At 35.7% G+C, this 23446-nt stretch overlaps 1 protein-coding gene across 2 annotated transcripts in view; it reads left to right on the top strand.

The window, feature by feature from the left end:
• The window catches only part of LOC121432248 (heparan-alpha-glucosaminide N-acetyltransferase-like), a 57279-nt gene extending 34479 nt beyond the window's left edge, over positions 1–22800 (top strand). Inside the window, exons 8-18 of one of the 2 annotated variants that reach the window (XM_041630103.1) lie at positions 4929–5008; positions 7747–7777; positions 8737–8873; positions 9805–9929; positions 12967–13088; positions 14018–14150; positions 15732–15818; positions 16463–16537; positions 19024–19094; positions 20127–20239; positions 21991–22800. In XM_041630103.1, coding sequence (XP_041486037.1) covers positions 4929–5008; positions 7747–7777; positions 8737–8873; positions 9805–9929; positions 12967–13088; positions 14018–14150; positions 15732–15818; positions 16463–16537; positions 19024–19094; positions 20127–20239; positions 21991–22169 — 1153 coding nt within the window. In that variant the 3' untranslated portion in view covers positions 22170–22800. The remainder of the gene's footprint in view (positions 1–4928; positions 5009–7746; positions 7778–8736; positions 8874–9804; positions 9930–12966; positions 13089–14017; positions 14151–15731; positions 15819–16462; positions 16538–19023; positions 19095–20126; positions 20240–21990) is intronic. The other variant, XM_041630104.1, reaches the window with a different exon arrangement.
• Positions 22801–23446: the final 646 nt, after the last annotated feature.

Raw genomic sequence — 23446 nt, 5'->3', positions numbered from 1 at the left:
CATCAAATTTCAAATTGTATAATCCATTTCATTTTTTTTCATTGCTTTTGGAAATGCATCGCAGTATATGAATTGTTATTTGGTTATCCCCTTTTTTAAACTTAATTTCCACTGATATTTTGGAAAGAGTTCATTGACCTCTGACCCCTAAATACATTCTCCATGACCTTACTTCAGACTGAAATTATGAAACCTTCATGTTTTCATTAAAAATTAGCCATCTTTATTTACATTATCACAAATATGAACACATAGGATAAATGTTTTGTTATTTTTATGTCATACAGATTATACACACACACATATATATGTATGTATATAATATTTCATCTGAACTTGGAATTCAAGGGTGAAACAATATTCTGTATACTGATTTTGGTGTTGTTTAATCTACTGGTACAAATCTTTGCATTTTGGCACCAAGATTACGAACCTGTGATGTTTTATCTCAGAGATACCATTATCATTATCTTATGTTAAAAAGGACATTGACCTTTGTCCTTGAATTTTAAAGGTGAATGTAAATTCTTGATGCTTAATTTTATTTAATCTTCCTGTAAGAATCTGTGTATTTTGACACCAAAAACACCAACCTTCGCCGTTTTATCTTAGAGATACCATTATATAATATGGTATATAATGTATAAAAGGTCATTGACCTTTGGCCTTCAATTTTATGGGTCAATGTGCATTCTAGGTACTTAATTTTATTTCATTTGGTCTTCGTATCTGGTCAGAATCTGTGTATTTTGACACCATGATCACCAACCTGTGCCTTTTCATCTCATAGATACCATTATACAGTATGGTAAATATGATGTAAAAATGTCATTGACCTTTTAAAACCTTTGACCTTAAATTTCATTGGTGAATGTCAATTCTAAGTACTTGAATTCATTCTATTTTATCTTCTTGTAAGAATCTGTACATTTTGACACCATGATCGCCAGCCTGTACCTTATCGTCTCAGAGATACCATTATGCAGTATGGTATATAATGTAAAAAAAGGTCATTGACCTTTGAAAGGCTTTGACCTTGAATTTTATCAACGAATGTGCATTCTAGGCACTTAATTTTATTTTATTTTATATTCTGGTAAGGATTTGTGCATTTTGACACCATTATCACCAACCTACACCTTTCCATCTCAGAGATACCATTATACAGTATATATGAAAAGGTCATTGACCTTTCACCTTGAAAAAAAGCACTTTCCCCTACCCGTATTCCTCCTAACTTTTTTTTGGTAAATGTTGACACCCATACCTACTCAAATCAGTCAAAAAACCATTTCCAATAATTTTATTCCAGATTGGCTACTTTGGGGTCTAATTTAGGGATACTAATTTGTTTGTATTGTATTTATTGTATCAGTACATTGTCACTGGATCCCACCAAATTTTATGCTGCTACCTTTTACTATGATTGCGTATCGCCGTGTATTTACCTATGTGACTTTTACTTAATAAATACAGTAAATTGAATGGCAAAAATTTTAAGAAAGCTTTCCTTCCAAAAGGTCCTACCACCACTTTTGTTGAAAATTGGGTTTCTGATATCAAACTACTATTTATTAAGGACCTGTTTTTAACAAAGTGATACACATCTCTTTTTCTGTTTAAGGACGTTCCACTGTTAAAATTAAATCCATGTCATCTTCACCAAATTTGACATAGAGTTACTTGAGCACCTGAATATAAATACGTAAACATAACATGGGTTCAAATGCTTGATGTTTTTGCTATTGAGCTTTAAAGTTCACCCAATTGGAAGTTCTTGAGAATCGCATGTTCAAAAGAATTTGGCATTTTTAGACCCCACGAGATCACTATATTGAGGCTAAACCTCTTACAATAAAATCCATTTGAATTTTATGAAATTCTGCATTTCAGTTCAGAATTGTATAGTAAAGATAGAGAATCAATTCATATTGCTATTTGTCTGCCCTTTTGAGGCTAGTAGCATCTTCATTTCTTTCAAATGGTGTGAAAGATGACACACATAATCTCAAATAGTTGAAATTTATTACAGTAAATGCTGCATTTTATTCAAAATCTTTGCAATTTTCACCAAAATTGAGAAGCTTGTAGGGGAAGGTGTCCGTGTACTTCAGCAGTGTAAACATTAAAAATAGGGGCTCATGTGCTTGTTTTCAACCAATATTGGAGCAAATGAGCTATTTAGAACACCAAAATATTTTTGTATCAATGTGAGGAAAAATTCTCAACCACTTCCATTTATTCAAAATTGATCTTTGCAGCACTTCAGACTAAAGTATTCAGAAACTGTAGTGGTATCAAAAAAAGATTGGTCCAGGGATTATTTCCAGCTACATGTAATTAATTTTTGCACATCTTTGTTATTTTCTCAATAAATCTGAGTATTCCTTGATTTTGTTTGCTGTAATGCACACAGTTTTATTATTAACAATGATTTTTTTCCCTTATTGTACAGCACATTCTAGTCACCACATTTTTGTATTGGTCGTCTCTCACCTTTAATTGAATTGGACCTTCAGATCTTGTATAACCCGGAAAGCAGAACCGAGTTGGAGGCACTGCTGTTTTGATGATGTCATCAAAATAAAAACTTCACTAATGTCAAGTTTTTGAACTCACATCATGACTTTGAAAGTATAAGCGCATAGTAGTGAATATTGCAAATGTGTGTGCAACTGCTTTGGTATGGCAAGTTCCCTCAAGTCTGCGCAGTCTCCCTTGTCTGCCCACACGCGTATCTGCGCGAATCTAGTAAAAGAATATACGCAACGAACACAAACTTTACACACGCAAAAAATCTGACTCAAAATGATGGAAAAATAATGAATTTGGGGCATTTCATGTGACGGCCTAATGCAGCCTTTCTCATCAAAATACCCGAATCGTGTGCAAAGTGAATGGGTGTGCAGACATGGGGTACCATTTTTTTTTTCAATCTGAAAATGACTGCCCAAGGTTTTTTCAAAGAAAATCCTATATTTCTTTCAAATTCTAATGAGATATTTGGTACACTTACTCATGATAATGTAAGGAACGCTATCAACATAAAGATTTTGTTTAAATAAAAAATTCCTTTTAAAATCTTAACTCAAATTGTTAGGTGCGCAGACTTGGACACCACCATCATACTATTGTAAAATACATCTATCTGTGTATCTGTTTCCAGTTCTGATATACATGTTGTTTATATTTGTTAATTTCAATTTAAATCCAAATAATCACTCTAATAATTTTTTCCTTTATTTTCTTCACCTGTGCACTACCATAGGTCTGGTCCATGGTACTACATTATAGTGTTTGAAATATTTCTAACCTCAATAATTTCTGTGAATGTTTCTTTCTTTTCATTCAGTACTGCACCGGTAATCTTGTCAGTGTCACAGTTTATTGGGAATTTGCAGGCTAATAGCCCTTTCTAGAATTTCCTTAGCTGTTATCCAAATAATTTTGGTCATCTTTTTCTCCCTTCATATATTTATGTGAAATGTAGCACAATACTAAACTATTACAACTTCTTGTTTGTGCAGAGTTGAACAGGTCTAATTGGAGTTGTTAAATTAATCCCAATGGTGTCTTTTCTTTCATTTTGATACAGAATCACCAAACCTATACGTACCTAATTATATTTACACAGGCTTTATTACTGGTGCAGTTAACTCATTTCTCATATAAATATGTGTACATATTTTGGTTCATTTGAGATTGGTCTACACCAGTTTTGTCTAATTTCCATTTGGTCTCATCCCGCCTGGGCCCCGTCTTACAAAGAATTACGATTGATCTGATCAATTTCAAGTATGGAAAACCATCAATGTCATAATTTTTTCTTTGGAAATTTTGCTAATGTCCTCTGAAAACAGAGAGAAGCAAATTGAATGGTCAAGAAAACAGTGAATGTATGAATGTACATCATTTCTTGGAAATATTTTGGACACACATGCATATTAGATGTTGATGTTGCTGGCTTTCCATACATGTAGTTGCAATTGATCGGATCAATCATAACAGTTTGTAAGACGGCCACCAGGTGTAATCCTAGTCTGTCTACAAACAGTTTGTCTACCAACCTCTTGGTCTCATTACACATTAAACTAAACTAGTTTCCATTAATCTGGTTTCCAGTAATTTAGTTTTAGGACGGTAATAAGAACAGGGACCTTGTTTACTAGTAAACTAGTTTAATGGAAACTAGTTTGCTAGTTTACTAGTGTAATGAGAACACTTAAAGCGGTCTTGGAGTGATCATCCAAATGGGTTCGGAAATCACCTCGGGATGTAGTTTTCAAGGTCGCCTTGCCTCGTTAAACTGGTTTTTAATAGCGTGAGGACACAACCGTTCCTCAGGAAGCGATCTTTGCACATTTTGAGCGCGCTACTCCTCACACTGTGTATAGAATGTCTATGCTGTGGTTTCACATTTCACATGAATCATGTCAACCGACTGAGAATAATTTTCATAGCAACAAGACCATTTTGCGTGAAGTGGTTTTGAAAACCACTTTCGGGTGATCAGATTTCCAAAGCGATCTTCCAAACTGGTTACATGAACTGGTTTCCAGTGAACTAGTTTCAGGAAGTATACCGAGAATGGGATGCTCAATGAATATAAAGATTATGCGTGGAGCGTCGTGGCCAAGTGAATTAGTCTCCAGACTTTGAAATGGGTCGTGGGTTCAAATCCCAGCTATGGCTTAGTTTCCTTCAGCAAGGAATTCATCCACAGTGTGCTGCACTCGACCCGAGTGAGGTGAATGGGTTAACGGCAGGAAGTAATTCCTCGAAAAGCTGTGTGCACCTGAATAGGTAGCCTAGCTTAGCCGGGGTAATAATAATAGCAGCTGTGAGAACAGTTTTCAGAACTGAAGTGGCTACCCTTGGTGAATGTACCATTATTATTAGTAGTATTATTATTATTTTTGTACTTAAAGGTTCAGTTTGGTGATCATGATCTTTGTCAACTATGGGAATGGAGGATACAAAGCCTTCTTCGGACATTCAACGTGGAATGGTGTGTGAAATGCATTCCTCCTTTCCGCATGTGTTATTTCTATTCATGGACTTTTACACAACTATATACAATTTGATTCATTCATCCATTTGTCAATCATCAAAAAGATAAACAAACGAAAATAAAAAAATTCACAAAGTAACAAAATTTTTTTTTTAATTGCTCAGAGACCACAGAGAAGCCATGCTTAATAAAAAAAAAAATGGTTGCCCATTTGTAAATTTGATATTTCATTTTTGAAGTTTAAACAGAGTATGCATTTTGTTTTTATTTATTTATGTACTCCTTTTCCCCTTTTTTTTTCTTTCCCCAAAATTGTTTTTGGGGTTCAAATTTAGTTTGTTAATTGATCCAGTTGAAAATTTAAATAGAAAAAAAACCTGATTTCCATTTCGTTGATGCTAAATTGGTTATTTCACCTTTTCAACGGCCATAGATATTTATATTTGTTAGGGCAAGGCCCTTTTTCCCTTCGTGTATATTATATTACCCCCCTTCCCCCCAGTAAACCAAATACTGTTGTTGTTTTTTAATGCTGATAACAATCAGTATTTCTAGCTATCAATAAAGAAATAATCTGTATTCAGAAAGCATTTCACATGCTTTTTTGTTCTTGGCTAGTACAGCATAGTACTGCAATGTCACAGTAAACTATTAAAATAACTAAGCTAAAATTTAATCTCTGCGAATTTTATTGCTTACAAATAGTGTTTAGTTCTTTCACAATTTCTTCATACCTAGCGATTTATGAAATATGTGTATGATAATAAAGATAAAGACTTAGAAATGACATCTTATAACAGTAATGGTAATGATAATAAGTACTAATAATGAAAACATTAAATATGGTGATAATAATGATCAAGTGATAGTAATGTTGTTTATTTAATTCTTGATGCATTGCCTTGCTTTATCTTGCAGTATGCTTTTTATTCAAACATGATCACTTGTTCTATTTTGTAATAAACCCTTCCTTTTTATGATTTTCTATATATCCTTGTTTCAACTTTCTTCACAACTTAATACAGATTTGTTTGTTGAATGTCAATGCTAGTAATATTGCGTTTATCATCACCATATACATGTAGTACAGTTTTTCTGTAAATTTAGTTGTAACCTTTTTTGTAACATATTTCCATCTACACATTATATAGAGATATATTTACATGTAAATATAGTGTAATATAATGTAATGTATTCAACTTATACTCTAAAAGTGCAACATGCCTCAATTGAATGATTCATTTTTATTATTGCCAAAAAAGAACAGTATGCAGGTATTACTGGTGCAAGCATGCACAAAAGGTTGAAATTCTCTCTCTAAAAAAATTGATTCTAAACACACAGGTGAAAAAACTGAAAAATTAGTCAGAGTTATGTAATGAATAATTGATCATGAATTAGTTGCATGACATGAGTGATAGAAGTAGAAATAACACAGTTATGAAGTGGTCCATTGTTTGAGCCTGAGGAGTTGCCTTTTAGCTGGTAACTTAAAAAATTCAGTCCTGAAACATTTTTAATATTAGTGACACTCAGGGGCGGATCCAGGATTTTTCGAAGGGGGGGGGGGCACATTTTCCCGAGGCAAAAATTGTTGACAAGCAAAAAAAGGGTTATAACCCCAAAATAAGGGGAATTTATCCACGAAAAAATTTGATAAGCCAAAAAAAGGTCTTCACTTTCAAAAGGGGGCACACTATTACAAACACATGATTTGAAAATGAAAAAAAAAAATCACACAGGAGTTTTACAATGCTTATCACTTTGAACACGAGGGATACAAAGCAAGGTAAATAAGGCATTTCCTGGTTCAGCATGCAATAGATTTAGTGATATTCACTTATAGTCTTTGTGAATGTGGATGTTAGATTTAGTGATATTCAATTGCAGTCTTTATGTATGTGGATGTAGTTGTTTGTGCTGTGTTTGTCCTTGTTTATTATCATTATAATTATTATTATTATCATAATTATTAATATTATTATACACACTTGGCAAATTACGATTAAATTTCATAATGAAAGTGGTAAAGCAATGTCACTAATATTAATAACATAATCTGATTTTTCATGGTATTTCTAACAAATATTTGGCATGTGTGGTATAAATATCTTTCCTTTTCATTTACTAAGAGTAACTTTTGATTTCATTCACGATTCATACACACAAGATACCCCAAAATATTCATACATATGCATATCTAATCTCAGCACATTTATCCAGTTTTTCATTTCAAACTCACTACATTTTATCCATAGTTTATGAAATAACTGTCTGATGATGTACTGTACATGTAAGTTCTAAGGTTGTAATTTTGTGAAAACAATAGTTTTATAAAAAAAAAGGTTGCAAATAATGAAATTGATTTTCTAGGTTATTATTTTGTTCTTTGAAGGGGCATTATCAAATTGATCTTTAAAATAGATGAAGTAATATTGATGTTGATGTTAAGTCAAGATGAGGAATAATTTGACAAATTGTAAAGTAGTTTTTGGGTTCGTCACTTTCATGGAAAGATAATAATTTGTATCAGTTATTTCAATGTGTATACTATAAATAATTACAAGTTAATTTTTGCCACAAGCAAGATACTGTATTGTAGTTTGAAAATTTATGTCCTTTCACATAGGGTTACCCGTAAATCTGAGCAATATTTGAATTATGATTTATATTGGGATTATCCAGATTAATTTATGTAATCAAATTTTTTTAGAAATGTGTCTGATTTTTTGCAGGTCTCACTGTTGCGGACTTAGTTTTCCCATGGTAAGTACTAAATCTCTTGATCAATATTTGTAAAAATTATTTGTGTTGGTTAATTATCTCTGAACATGGTCATTGAAATTGCATTATAGTAACATATTGAGAGAAGGAAAGGAACCTTGATAAAGCTGATGAAGAGGAAGATTGAGAGAATGCATGAAAAGGAGGAGACAGAAGAAGACAAAATAAGAGACATTAGGTGGTTTCAGACCCCCTCGAAGTTCGTCAGTTCCAGGTATTCTCTGATCGGGAAATTTACCCCGATCAGAAAATACCAGGTATTTTGGTAATGTGAAAGCAAACTACGCGTAATTTCCCCGAAAGAAAATACCCGCTAAATGGTAGGTACTTGGCGAAATTACGAGAACTTTCGCGGGGATTTTTCCAAGGTCGCAGGTATTTTGGCGATGTGAAAGCAATTTACGGGAACTTTTTATCCCAGCGTGTCGTTGGGCGCGGGAGCTGTGGGTGGCTGCTGGGCTAGTGATTTTGAATCTCGCGCCTTGCCTGTTTATCAGACCATACTATGCATGCTCGTAACTTCAGGAACTTATCCCGATGGATATGGTTCAGGGCGGTGTGAATGCAGGAATAAATTAATGGGTATATCTAGCCTTAAAAAGTTCTGGTAATTTAACAGGGATTCTTGTGATCAAGGCGGTTTGAAACCACCTATTGAGAGAAGGTGAAGAAGGAGCAGGAGAGAAAGAAGGAAGAGCAAAGGAAATAAGGATAAATATAAAAAAGGAGGAAGAGGGAATGGTCAGAAAGAAAAGGGGAGGTGGAGGAGAGGAAGAAGAGACGAGAAGAAGCAAGGAAGGAAGGAAGGATGAAGAGGAGAGTAAGAAAAGGGGAGAAAACAAGGAGGGGGAGTTCAACATTTGTAGAAGCTTCTACCTCTTCTTAATGCATCTTCCTCCCATCTCCCTCTCTTATCCACCATCTTTCTTTTTTCATCATAGGTTCATATGGATAATGGGTGTATCCATCACCATGTCATTCTATGCCTTGCTGCGCCATGGTGTTTCCCGCCGTGAGATGATGTATAAAATTGTGAGGAGATCCATCATTTTATTTGGTCTTGGCATTATCATAGATGGTAAGTACTTCTCAAATTAGAGATACGTAAGAAATATAGATTTTAAGAACATTAGTACTTTAGGAATGAAGGTAGAAGTGCATGACAATAAGGACAAAAAGAAGTACATGTAGCGTCATATGTTTCATGGTACACCATGTATTTTTCTTGGGCAAGTGTTGGTCCTTAAAAGGACCACCCAATCTCAAATGTTTCCACAAGTGTGTTCTTGTTGTCTTCAGGCTGGGGTTGGGGGGGGGGGCTCGCAGGTCCCCCTTGACTACTACATGTAGTAGAAGTAGTAGTCAGTCATATTCGTAATAGTCATAGTGGTGGTGGAGGTGGTGGTGGTAGTAGTGGTGATGGTGGTAGTAATAGTTGCAGTAGTAGTAGTAGTAGTAGTAGTAGTAGTAGTAGTAGTAGTAGTAGTAGTAGTAGTAGTAGTAGTAGTAGTAGTAGTAGTAGTAGTAGTAGTAGTAGTAGTAGTAGTAGTAGTAGGAGGAGGAGGAGTAGTAGTAGTAGTACATGTAGTAGCAGCAGCAGTATTAGTAGTAGCAGTTGTAGAAGCAGTAGTAGTAGCAGCAGTAGTAGTAGTAGTAGTAGCAGTAGTAGTAGTAGTAGTAGTAGTAGTAGTAGGAGTAGTAGTAGTAGTAGTAGTAGTAGTAGTAGCAGTAGTAGTAGTAGTAGTAGTAGTAGTAGTAGTAGTAGTAGTAGTAGTAGTAGTAGTAGTAGTAGTAGTAGTAGTAGTAGCAACAGTATTTTCAGTAGTAGTGATGGCAGCCGTAGCTTTAATTGTTATTGGATTGAAATGAAAACAAAGGAATAAGGAATGAAAGTGGAACTACTGAAATTTTCAGCTCCTCGATACATGGATGTACAAAGAAGGAAACATTATCTTTTGTAACCTGTAGGTCACTAAAATTGTATGGAATGTGTACCCATTCTTTTGCAGGAGGGATTGACTTTTCAACCTTCAGAGTACCTGGTGTCCTCCAAAGAATAGCAATCTCCTACTTGGTGGTAGCGACAGTCCATCTGTTCTCGGTCAAGCACAAAGTGGAGGAATACAGAATCACAGTAAGTCAATGATAAAAGAGAAAGATTGCATTCTTGTGAGGTCACCTGTTTAGCAATCAAACACGGATGATATCAAGAGTATTGCAGTCTGCTACTTATAGGTAGCGACAGACCATCCCCTTTTCAATCAAGTACAATGTGGAGGAATGCACAATCACGTTAAGTCAATGATAAAAGAGAAATGATTGCATTCTTGTTAGGTCTAGTGTTTAGCAATCAAACATGGATGATATCAAGAGTATTGCAGTCAGCTACTTATAGGTAGCGACAGTCCATCCCATTTTCAATCAAGTACAATGTGGAGGAATACACAGTCAATAATAAAACAGAAATGATTGCTTTCTCGGAAGTTCATATGTTTAGAAATCAAACACAGTGATGATGTCAAGATGATTGCATTTTACCTGGTGGTAGCTACAAAAAAAAATTGATTGATTGAAAAAAAATGTTTTTTTCAATCAAGTACAATGTGGAGGAATACACAATCACTGTAAGTCAATAATGAAACAGAAATGATTGCTTTCTTGGAAGTTCATATGTTTTGCAATCAAACACAGGGATGATGTCAAGATGATTGCATTTCACCAGGTGGTAGCTACAGTCCATCATTCTTCAATCAAGTACAGTGTGGAGAATTATACAATCACTGTAAGTCAGTAATGAAACAGAAATGATTGCTTTCTTGGAAGTTCATATGTTTTGCAATCAAGCACAGGGATGATGTCAAGATGATTGCATTTCACCAGGTGGTAGCTACAGTCCATCATTTTTTCAATCAAGTACAATGTGGAGGATTACACAATCACTGTAAGTCAGTAATGAAACAGAAATGATTGCTTTCTTGGATGTTCATATGTTTTGCAATCAAGCACAGGGATGATGTCAAGATGATTGCATTTCACCAAATGGTAGCTACAGTCCATTGTTTTTTTTTCAATCAAGCACAGTGTGGAGAAATACACAATCACTGTAAGTCAATGATAAAACAGAAATGATTGCTTTCTTAACAGTTCAAATGTTTAGCAATCAAACACAAGGATGTCAAGTTGATTGCATTTTCTTACCTGGTAGTAGCAACAAACCATCTGTTTTCAACAAACAAAAAGAGAAGGAATACAGAGACACTGTCAATAATATTATTTAAAATAATAGCAATGTTTTTGGTATAGAAGTGATTGCATTCTTGTAGTGCATTCTGCTAGAGTCTATTGTTTAGCTAACAGAAGGAGGAGGTTAAAGGGGTGGTCCAGGCTGAAAGTATTTATATCTTAATGAATAGAGTAGAATTCACTGAGCAAAATGCAGAAAATTTCGTCATAATCGGATAACAAATAGCAAAGTTATTGAATTTAAAAGTTTAGTAATATTTTATAAAAACAGTTGTCATGAATATTCATTAGGTGGGCTGATGATGTCACATCTCCAATTGTTCTTTTGTATTTTGTTATATGAAATTAGGTTTATTCAATTTTTTTCCTCCAAGAACAAAAAAAAATTGGATGGACAAATGATTTAGTGCATTAGATATTTATTCCTGCATCTTATTTCATTATAAGGGAGACATATTATTCCCACAAGTATGAAATAATGAAAAAAAATTGATTTTATCTAATAACATAAGAAAACGGAAAGTGGAGATGTGACATCATCAGCTCGCCTAATGAATATTCATGACAACAATTTTCACAAAATATTGCTAAACTTTAAACTTCAATAACTTTATTATTTGTTATCCAATTTTGATGAAATTTTCAGGGTTTTGCTCAGTGAATTCTACTCTGTGTATTAAGATATAAATATTTTCAGCCTGGACCACCTCTTTAAGAGGATTGCATTATTTTACATAGTGGTAGCTACAGGTCATGGTATGGCGTCCGTCGTCTGTTGTCCTGTCCACAATATGAAAATGCTTCTTCGCCATTTCAAGTCCGATTTCAATTCTGTTTGCTGTATATGATGGCACTAGGTTTTTGTCTCACCTTGCTTCGCAGGTGAGACTATAGGCGCCGCTTTTCCGACGGCGGCGGCGGCGGCGTCAACATCAAATCTTAACCTGAGGTTAAGTTTTTGAAATGACGTCATAACTTAGAAAGTATATGGACCTAGTTCATAAAACTTGGCCATAAGGTTAATCAAGTATTACTGAACATCCTATTAGAGTTTCATGTCACATGACCAAGGTCAAAGGTCATTTAGGGTCAATGAACTTAGACCATGTTGGAGGAATCAACATCGAAATCTTAACCTGAGGTTAAGTTTTTGAAATGTCATCATAACTTAGAAAATATATGGACCTAGTTCATGAAACTTGGACATAAGGTTAATCAAGTATCACTGAACATCCTGCATGAGTTTCACGTCACATGACCAAGGTCAAAGGTCATTTAGGGTCAATGAACTTTGGCCGAATTAGGGATATCTGTTGAATTCCCATCATAACTTTGAAAGTTTATGGATCTGATTCATGAAACTTGGACATAATAGTAATCAAGCATCACTGAAAATTTTGTGCAAGTTTCATGTCTCATGATTAAGGTCAAAGGTCATTTAGGGTCAATGAACTTTGGCCGAATCGGGGGTATCTGTTGAATTACCATCATATCTCTGTAAGTTTATTGGTCTAGTTCATAAAAAGTGGACATAAGAGTAACCATGTATCACTGAACATCTTGTGCGAGTTAGAGTAGTATTCAAAGTCAGCACTGCTGCTATATTGAACCGCGTGATGCAGGTGAGACGGCCAGAGGCATTCCACTTGTTTTCTTCTTCGTTTGTTGATCAATTTCAATTTTGGTAGCAGTTTCTTCTCAGGTACTCCTTATTTTCCAAGCTCGTAAATTGCCAAAATCTCTCTTCGAACTAAATTAATCAAATCCCCAAAAGCTGCAATTTTTTGGACACATTGGAGTTAATATGTAACAGTAGTATATATCTAAGTCTCTTGTTCTGATTCTAAAGATGAAAATGTTATACATTGCTAATCTCTGCTATTGATGGTAATATCAATATCTAATTTCTCTCCCTTTTCAATTGATAGCGTGCAGTATACAGAGAGTTGCGTGATTTGTTGGATTACTGGCACGAGTGGATCATTATGCTGAGTTTTCTCGCCCTTCACGTTTGTCTGACGTTCCTACTTCCTGTCCCTGGCTGTCCAACGTAAGTAATCACAAGATACAGTAAGCGAATAGGCAAGATTATACAACTCCCAAGAATTTTCTGTAATCTGATTGGTCCAAAATTGGATCACATGATATTCAGCGAATGGCACTATTGCATCCAAAATGCACTATCCTGCACTCTGACGTCATACCAAATGAACTATCCTGCACTCTGACGTCAGAGTGCAGGATAGTAGGAGTTCTGGAATTATTTAGAATTAGCTAGGATTTAGATCATTTATATCATTCGGGGCAACTCAGTAACATGGGTCAGGGGATCGTAGTATACAAACAATACACGCATTCTTGTGCTTGGAGGACCTAAATAATGAACTCTGTGCTCGACTCGCGAAATGGATATACCGCACTCGGTCCTGCGGACCTCTGTGCAGTATATCCATTGGCTCTTCTCGCACATCGTTCATTATTTGGCCCTGCATGCACGCACTTACATGCATTATTTGTATACTACGATCTTGTACCATTGCACGAATCTACTAGTTGTATTATACAACATTTCGGAAATAGGCCAAAAATTTAAAATGGTAGATTTTATACCAGGCTAATCCATTGACATGAGGAAAGAATTATTCAATCAAAGAGAAAAAACACTGAACTGCAGCATGTGGGTCTTGCTAGCAGGGATTGAAGTGCACATCAAATCAACGGGAGAGCGCATTCAGTTAGTTGGTTCTAAACGTACATTTATTGCACCTACAGTTATTTACCAAATGCAATCCACTGAATCGTAACGGTACATTTTGGACAGTACGATGCAACCGTACGAATGTTGCACATTCAGCTTGCTATTCACTAAATCAGGGACCTGTTTCACAAATGTTGTTGTGATAAACAATTTGCAATAACAGTTAAAAGCTACTGAAATCCATCCCTCTGATTGGCTGATGATATTTTCTCTCCATTCAGGGGGTATCTTGGACCCGGTGGACCTTTGGTTGGTGAAAACGGATCGCTGGAGAACTGCACGGGAGGAGCGGCAAACTACATCGACAAAGTCATCCTGACGTATAATCATATATACCCTAGAGGCACGCCAAGGGTGAGTTTGATTGTGACTCAAGGGGAGAGTTCATTTAAAGGGGAAGTTCACCCTGACAAAAAAATTATTGATTGTATGAACAGCAGAAAAATCATTAAAAATATTGCTAAACATTTGAGAAAAATTTATCAAATAATTAAAAAGTTATTAGAATTATTTGATTTGTGACGTTATATGCGAGCAGCATTCCTACATATCAAATGGTAAGAAATCAATGAAATGTCATTTTCTCAGAAAATTTAAAATGGTTTTCACTGTACCTTTTGTATATCAATAGACAAATCATTTCACACGCAATCATGAATAGAAAACAAAATTAAGTCATCAGAAACCATACAAAATTTGAAATTCATGCATTTTATATTACATAACACATGGGGCAGCTGCTCATTTATGACGTCACAAATCCAAAACTTTGAACTCTGATAACTTTCTTACTCTTTAACGGATTTTCCTCAAACCTTCACCAATATTTTAGACTATTTTTTCTGCTATTTTTACGACAAAGTTTTCTTCAGGGTGAACTTCCCCTCTAATTGTGAATTGAATTCATTGGAACATCATTGGCATCTGCCAATATTCTGTTCAAAACATAACTGAGGAACATTTAAGGGAAAACAAAACAACACAAGGTAGAAGAATGTACAGCAAATTGTTGAATACAGTATTTGTATAAATTGTGAATTTTTAGTTTAATTTTATCTTGAAATGAATGCCCTTTGAATTTGATATTGATAACTTGGATGAGTTTGATGTTTACCATGTGGTGGCTTGTGTTAGAGTTTAGGAGAGATTTAAAGTAGAAACAGGAAGGTGAAATTGAATGACAAGTAAGCGGAGGAGGAAAAAAAATCCCATACAAAAAGGAAGAATAATATCTGTTTCATATTTAGTAATTTTAAGATGACACAATTCCATTCATTTAATTCATTGTAAGCTCTTTGGGCCTAATGGAAAAGCACAGTACTAGTAACAATAGAGAGAGTAGAATAATGATGATGATGATGGTGATGACAATGATGACGATTATGATGATGATGATGATGATGATGATGATGGTGATGGTGAATTTGATGATGATACGATGAAGATGATGAAGATGATGATGAGGATGATGATGGTGATGATGATGGTGATGATAATGATGATGGTGATGATGATATGACGAAGATGATGAAGATGATGATGATGATGGTGATGATGATGATGATGGTGATGATGATGGTGATGATAATGATGATGGTGATGATGATATGACGAAGATGATGAAGATGATGATGATGATGGTGATGATGATGATGATGGTGATGATGATGGTGATGATAATGATGATGGTGATGATGATATGATGAAGATGATGATGATGATGGTAATGGTGATGGTGATGATGATGATGAATTTGATGATGTTGATGATGATGATAATGATGATGTTGATAATGATGATGATGATGAAGATGATGATGATGAAGATGATGATGATGAAGATGATGATGTGATGGTAATGATAATGATGATGATGATGATAGTAATGATAATAATTATAGTAATAATAAATGGATATGTTTTATTCAATCCATAGAGAATCTACAAAACAACAGTACCGCATGATCCAGAAGGAATTCTTGGAACTCTAACTTCAATCTTCATGACCTTTCTTGGATTACAGGTATAAAGCACTTACCATCATGATGTCACATCTCCCCCCAAAACGTTGCAATTTATGTAATTTGTTAAGTTCTTTTTATTTATAGATAGCATCTATCACATGTATACATTTTCTTTTGAAAAGAATGAAATTGCATGTAATGCCAGATATTCCGTGTTTGTAATTCATTGGTCTATTTTTTGTTTGGTTTTTGCCCCCTACAATACCCATCCTACAAAGTTTTATGCAAAATATGTTTATTTTAACATATGTCTATTACTGAAATAAAAAGGTCCCAGGATAATTACATGAATGGTGCATCATTTTATGTTGCTTAATAGAGATTTCTGATTTATCGATTGCAAAGGAAATTTCTAAAGAAGAATAGTAAAAACTAACCTTTCTTACTAGCCAAATAATATTTACAAATTGTGCATGAAACACAATTAATGTTACATGTATTAAATATGTATGCAGAAAGGGAGGTTAGTAGCAGTGTTATCTTCAGTAAATCTATACATGCATTCTTATGTAATCATACAAAATACGCCAAAAAAAACCCGAAGGTAAGGAAAATGAACAGCTTTACGTACCTTATATTCAAAGTTTTATTACGTGTGAATGCTTTTGATTCATTGAGTGCTTATTCTGTACTTGTTTTCTAGGCCGGCAAGATATTCCATTTATTTTCCTTCGCAAGGGACAGAATCATAAGATTCTTGATCTGGTGTGTTCTAACTGTAAGTATTTGACACATATGTCACTCCTACATATCTTTAGGTTTTTAAATACAATTGTATACTAAATTAAATTGTGGTTTAAAGCTAGTCTGCCACCACAGACTCATATTTGTCACTTTTACCAATTATAGTCATATCATGTCTAGATTGAAGACTAGATATCAAGATGCTCTGTCTGTGTCTTCTTCATTCTTCAAGCTACACTAGGTGGTTTCAGACCGCCTTGAAGTTCGTCAGTTCCAGGTAATTTCTGATCGGGAAATATACCCAATCAGAAAATAACAGGTTATATTGGCAATGTGAAAGCAAATTACGCGTAATATCCCTGAAAGAAAATACCCACTGAATAGTAGGTACTTGGCGAAATTACGAGAACTTTCGCGGGGATTTTTCCAAGGTCGCAGGTATTTTGGCAATGTGGAAGCAATGTACTAGAACTTTTAGCCCAGCGTGTCGTGGGGCGTGGGCGGCTGCTGGGCTAGTAATTTTGAATCTCGCGCCTTGCCTGCTTATCAGACCATACTGCGCGTGTTTGTAACTTCAGGAACTTATCCCGAAGGGTATGTTTCGGGGCGGTGTGAATGTAGGAATAATTAATGGGTATTTTTTAGCCTGAAAAAGTTCTCGTAATTTAACGGGGATTCTTATGATCGAGGTGGTTTGAAACCACCTTCTGACTGCCTCCTTCAATCCTAAAGATTCTTGCAGTATTGTAGTACCGGGGACCGGCAGGTGCAATACACCAGGTGGAAACCCTACTCTGACGAATAGTGTAATGGTTTTAACGTGCATAGGTTGCGACTCTCCTATACCACAGGGCCAACATTTGTGTCCTTTCCGATGGACGGAGTGTTTTCCAACTCCATTCACACCTGCACTGAACCAAGCGGTGAGGCACGCTAACACACACGCTATCAGTTTTTTTGTCTCACCTGCATAGCAGAGTGAGACTGTAGGCGCCGCTTTTCTGACGGCAGCGGCGGCGTCAACATCAAATCTTAACCTGAGGTTAAGTTTTTGAAATGTCATCATAACTTAAAAAATATATGGACCTAGTTCATTAAACTTGGATGTAAGGTTAATCAAGTATCACCAAACATCCTGCATGAGTTTCACGTCACATGACCAAGGTCAAAGGTCAATTAGGGTCAGTGAACTTTGGCCATAATGGGGGTATCTTTGCCAGTTTATTTATCTGTCTTTTGAAACTTAGACATAAGAGTAATCAAGTATCACTGAATATCCTGTGCAAGTTTCAGGTCACATGATCAAGGTCATGTAAGGTCAATGAATTTTGGCCACATTGGGGGTATTTGTTGAATTACCATCCTGTAAGTGTATTGGTCTAGTGCATAAAATCTGGAAATAATGTAACCAAGTATCACTGAACATCTTGTGCGAGTTAGAGTAGTTTTCAAAGTCAGCACTGCTGCTATGTTGAATCGAATGATGCAGGTGAGACAGCCAGAGGCATTCCACTTGTTTTGTTAGACGTCTTCCAGCATGCTGCAGGACTCAAACCCACGCACGTTGAGATCTACGATCTTATCCGGAACAGGCGCTCTAACCGACTGATCTACGCTGCCTCCCCTTGGCAGAGCCAGCCACAGTACAAAATGAAGCTAATCTCACTTCTTCAGACTCTGCATTATGCACTCGGCGAATTTCTTGTGCCACACTATCCCTATGTAGCTCACTTAGCCCCTAAGATCATGTTCTAGTCATGCGTAAAGTTGTTCGTAACTTTAAGAACAGCTTTATGAAACACCTACCTGGGCCCCGTTTTACAAAGAGTTACGATTGATCCAATCAATCGTAACTCTGGAAATCCATGAGTGCCATGATTTTTTCTACAGGAAATTTGCACAATGTCCCTTCTAAACAAAGGAGAACACACCAAATCATCAAGAAATCTATGAATCTTTGGATTTACATTTACATCTAGAATATTTTTTTTGATAAAAATATATTTATATATTGACTTTACTGGCCTTCCACAGTTGCAGTTGCAATTGATTTGATCAATTGCAACTCTTTGTAAGATGGGCCCCAGGTCCGTATGGGACTAGTTACACAAACAATATCTCCAGAATCTAGTTTTAGGTCATATAATTGAATGTTACCGAATCTGAGTCCCATTTCATCAAGTGTTGTTATGATAACAAATGCAAGATTTCTTTAACAAATTAATTGCCAGCCAATCAGATTGGAGGATTTCAGTAGCTTTTAACTATTAGTGTAAATTTGTTATTGTAGCAAGATTGATGCAACAGATCCCTGGAGAGTGGTCTTTTATAATAATAATATCCTTCAAAAATGACATGAAAAGAACTTGAAGATTTATAATGAATTTTCCACCTTGCACACAAAAGTAGGTCCCATAAGTCTGTTGAAAAGGTGTACCGTATGATCTGGCTTTTATGTGGATAGATGGCATTAGTGTGAACATAGATTCGCTCATTTTGTTCTCACCAATTTGATTTCAGGGTGTGATTGCTGGCGGTCTCTGTGGTTTCTCAAAGGAAGAGGGTATTATTCCCGTCAATAAAAATCTATGGTAAGCCAATCCTAAAATCACTGCTTACATGTTTAGAAAGGGTTTTATATTTTACTCATGACCCTCTCTTGAGCAAATTCATATCTATGTTTATTTACCTGTAAACTGTATTTCTCAGTGATGTGAAAGAAAGTTCACAAGCATTGTTTTCATATTCCAACAATGGTTTCCTGTTCAGTGAGTTAGAGGTAAATGCCAGTTGTGGTAACAAGCTAAAACTGTATTTAAAGGTAAATGCTAGTTTTGGTAACGATATCGAAATGAGTTCATACAGAATCCAATGAAATGACCACCAAAGTGTCTATTTGTATAAATAAAACGCATGTGCCAAAGGATTCTGGAAGAAATTGTGTAATTACTGAGAAGTCAGCAAATAAGCACAGGATTCGGGTAGAGCGTCGGGCCCGACATTCAGCAATAATTATACACTGTCCCTGTGTCCCACCTGCACTTATCTGTGTTGGGGATCTTCGGTGTGAACATTTTTCAGCGTAGATTTCAAGATTTCACAAAGTTCTGTTTATGTAACAGTACCAGATCTAGATCCTCAATGATATACTGACAATTACATGTAAGCCTTGTTTTACAAACTCTCATGAAATCATTGTTTACTGCAACTACTGGAATTTCTCTTTTAACAGATTTCAATAAAATGAGCATTCAAGTGTTCGTATGTATAGGTGGAAATATTTGTTGCAAATTATTTTGGTAGGAGTTTTGTAATTGTTGAGAAATGGACAAAATAAGCTTGGAATTCCGGCCAGGCGTTTGAGCTTTCCCCAAGTAATAAAAATGTACTATCCCACCTGTGCTTATCTGCGTTGGTGATCTTCAGTGTAATTATTTTTAACTCATTTTCAACTTTCATGATTTTTCAGGGTTAGGTTTTATCAGTTATACAAATGAACCCTATTTAAGTCTACAATGATTGATATGATGACAGAGTAATCTCAAATTCATTGTTGCTGCAAATTTGTGTACTTTTCATCAAATTTGGAATCATTTATCTCGATTTTTGTGTGTTTTATCCAGGTCGGTATCATTCATACTCACCACAGCCAGCATGGCATTCTTCCTGTTGGCTATCTTCTACTATCTTATTGACGTTCATCACTTGTGGACGGGAGTCCCATTCTACTTCGTTGGTTAGTTGTGATTTCCCTTTTTGAAGTTTTAGTCCTTGTGACTTTGAAAAATGGGATAAAATCATCTCAAAAACCTGAATTCAATCCAAAGGGTGGTTACAATTGTATCATGTTACAAAACCTCGGACTGTGCAGATTTATTGTATATTAATCCGGCTTCACTAAAGCATGAACTCTTTGCATAAAGCATGCATTATGATTGAACTGCATTTGATGCTCGCGATGGAATAAGCTTAATTTTGTACAAGAACTGCAGTCCATGGTTGTGTACCATGTAAGAACGGAAACCACCTTAGTGGATTTGGGCCAAGGTGATTTTATTTGCAGAGGCTGTTTATAATGCACCTAAAGTTGTGATATTCGATTTTGCCCAAAGTTCAAACAGAAATGGGCACAGCAATTTTTTTCTTTTGCTGGTGCATTCATTTGGAATAATTTACCTAATTTGTTAAGAAATGCCCATCCGAATCCTCATTTAGTCTTTTATTTTGGCGTTATCATAGCCTTAATTTATAAACTGGCCGTTTGTGTTGTCACCTTCGTTACAGTTTGTCAAGTCACATTCTATTCACAATACACACAAAGTGCATTAAGTCTATTGTTCATACACACATACACAATAGTGATGTGTGCATCACATAGTACTGTATACACACAAAGCTTTTCTTTACAATGAACCAATCAAAAGCTATTGTAAGCTGAATTAGCATAGTCAATGCAAAACTCCTCATAGGTGCCATGAGCCTAATTACATCAGGAGGGCTCAAGATATTCGTTCGACCCAACCCATTCGATTTTTTTTTCAATTTGATGTTGCTGATTGACAAAACTGTATGAATATGATTCAAAATCTAACACTGATTCTAGAAATGGTAACTACTGAACTTCCTTCGCCCAAATTGGGAAGATAAAAAAGTGACTTGGAACTATTTTTTTGACTGGTGGACTAATTAGGGCTATTTTACTGTTTGAGTTGATGAATTTGATCGATTCATAGTTATCTTCATAAATGGCAATTTATTTTTAAAATGAGCTGGCTACGCTACCCTTTCCTGGTCAGATATGGAATGCCAGATATATATCCTATCCAATGGTAGTAAACATTCCACCCTCTAATTTCACATTTATTTTTTTATGAATTTTTCAAAAGTGGCATTTTAACACACAAGTCTATGGGGAATGTTTTACGCGCGTGACACCCTAAAGGTTCTGTCAGTGGCGGGCAAAGAGTTCAGCATGACTCTAACTGAACTCTTCAGTATAACACCCCCAGGATTTACACTTAAAGGTAAATGCCAGTTTTGGTAACGATATCAAAATGAGTTCGTACAGAATCCAATGAAATGACCACCAAAGTGTCTGTTTGTATAAATAAAGAATATGTGCCAAAGGATTCTGGAAGAAATTGTGTAATTGCTGAGAAATGAGCAAATAAGCACAGGATTCGGGTCAAGCGTTGGGCACGACATTCAAAGCAATAATAAGACACTGTCCCATGTGCGCTTATCTGTGTTGGTGATCTTCAGTGTGAATATTTTTCAGCGTAGATTTCAAGATTTCACAAAGTTCAGTTTATCTGACTGTACCAGATCTAGATCCTCGATGATATACTGACAATTAAGCCTGGTTTTACAGACTTTCTCATGAAATCAGTGTTTACTGCAACTACTGGCATTTCTCTTTAAATTTTTAGGTGTGTTTAAGTCTAACTCCCCCTGGAATCATATTGCTATCTCTTTGTTTGTCCGCAGGAATGAATTCCATCGCCGTGTACTGTGGATCGGAGGTTCTTGGGGATTACTTTCCATTCTGTTGGAAACCAGTCTACAACACTCACGCAGAGCTCTTGGCCATGAACGTCATAGGTACAGGCCTATGGGTCGTTATCTCATACTACATGTACACCATCAACTTCTTCGTCAAAGTGTGATGCATCTCCGTCGTTTGTTTGATACCAAAATCAGTGTTATTAATGCAATAATCTCTCCTGAGAATATTTATGAATTATTTATAAACGATTTATTGATAGTGCTAATAATAATGAAACATTTTTGTATAGCCCAAAATACATAGGCAAAATTGCATGTCTCTTAGCACTTTTTACTAGTGGAGAGCACTGGTTTCCTTATTGTTTACAAATGCGAAATGAATGTAATAATGATAATCATTAGTATTTCTAATACGCACTTTCTAATGAATCATTACCCAAGGCGCTAGATATCAAATGAAGAAAAACCTTGGAAATATTCACAATTAAAATCATCAAACATTACATTCATATGAGGAAAAAACATGGACTTCTCTAATATGATTGTGAAAATAGGTAATATTTGACTCTTGATTGGAATGACTTAAGAGTGTTCATATTCCTGATAGTACTTTGCAGTCTATTCCACATAGCTAAAAGCCCAATCTCCAGTACTGCTTGGTCCGGCAACGAGGAATCACAGGGGTCGATATATGTGGAAGATCGTAAGGAATAGTGGCCCTGCTTCTCAACAAGAAGATCCTTGATGTAAGTAGGTGCTTCATCATGAAGAGCTTTGAACACCAATAAATGTGTTTTTGACCCGGGGGGGCCACTTCCATTCACGAGTGGATACCATGCGCGACCATGGGGTCTGGAAAAGCACCCTAAACACGTAATTTCCATATTATGAAAATGCACCCCTGAACAAGTATTGGCGTGTGAAACCCTACCCTTAACAAGTATTGGAAACAAAACGATACTCTTGGCAAATATTCCCTGAAATGAACCCCTAAACAAGTACAGGAATGTTTTATTGTTATACCGGTCCTTCGGTCGTCGGCTTTACCTTATTTGGTTTAGTACGACCCCACCTTCTACACCTCGCGCAAATAGAACTCTAAACACGAAGTGTTGGGGCAAAAAGGACATCCTTTATAAAACATTTTAATTTTGTTTTATCATCCCGCAAATTCGACCCTAAACACGTAATTTTCCTAGCGAAATAGATACCCTTTTTTCATTATTTTTGTGTTTTTGACACCCTTATCACGTTACGTACGTAACGTGCCCTATCGTGAAAAAGACATCCTTTTTACGTGTTTTTTTGGTCGCGCATGGTATCCACTCGTCAACGTAAGTGGCCCCCCCGGGGTTTTTGAACTCTTTCTAAACAAGTCATTCGTTGGTATATTCCTAAAATAATCTGGCGGATTATTCCATGAAACAGCGGCTGCATA

Source organism: Lytechinus variegatus, chromosome 18 (genome assembly GCF_018143015.1).
Source record: "Lytechinus variegatus isolate NC3 chromosome 18, Lvar_3.0, whole genome shotgun sequence".
Classification (NCBI taxonomy): Eukaryota; Metazoa; Echinodermata; class Echinoidea; order Temnopleuroida; family Toxopneustidae; genus Lytechinus; species Lytechinus variegatus.
The sequence above is the reverse complement of the archived record's forward strand: the minus strand, read 5'-3'. Positions and strand labels throughout refer to the sequence as shown.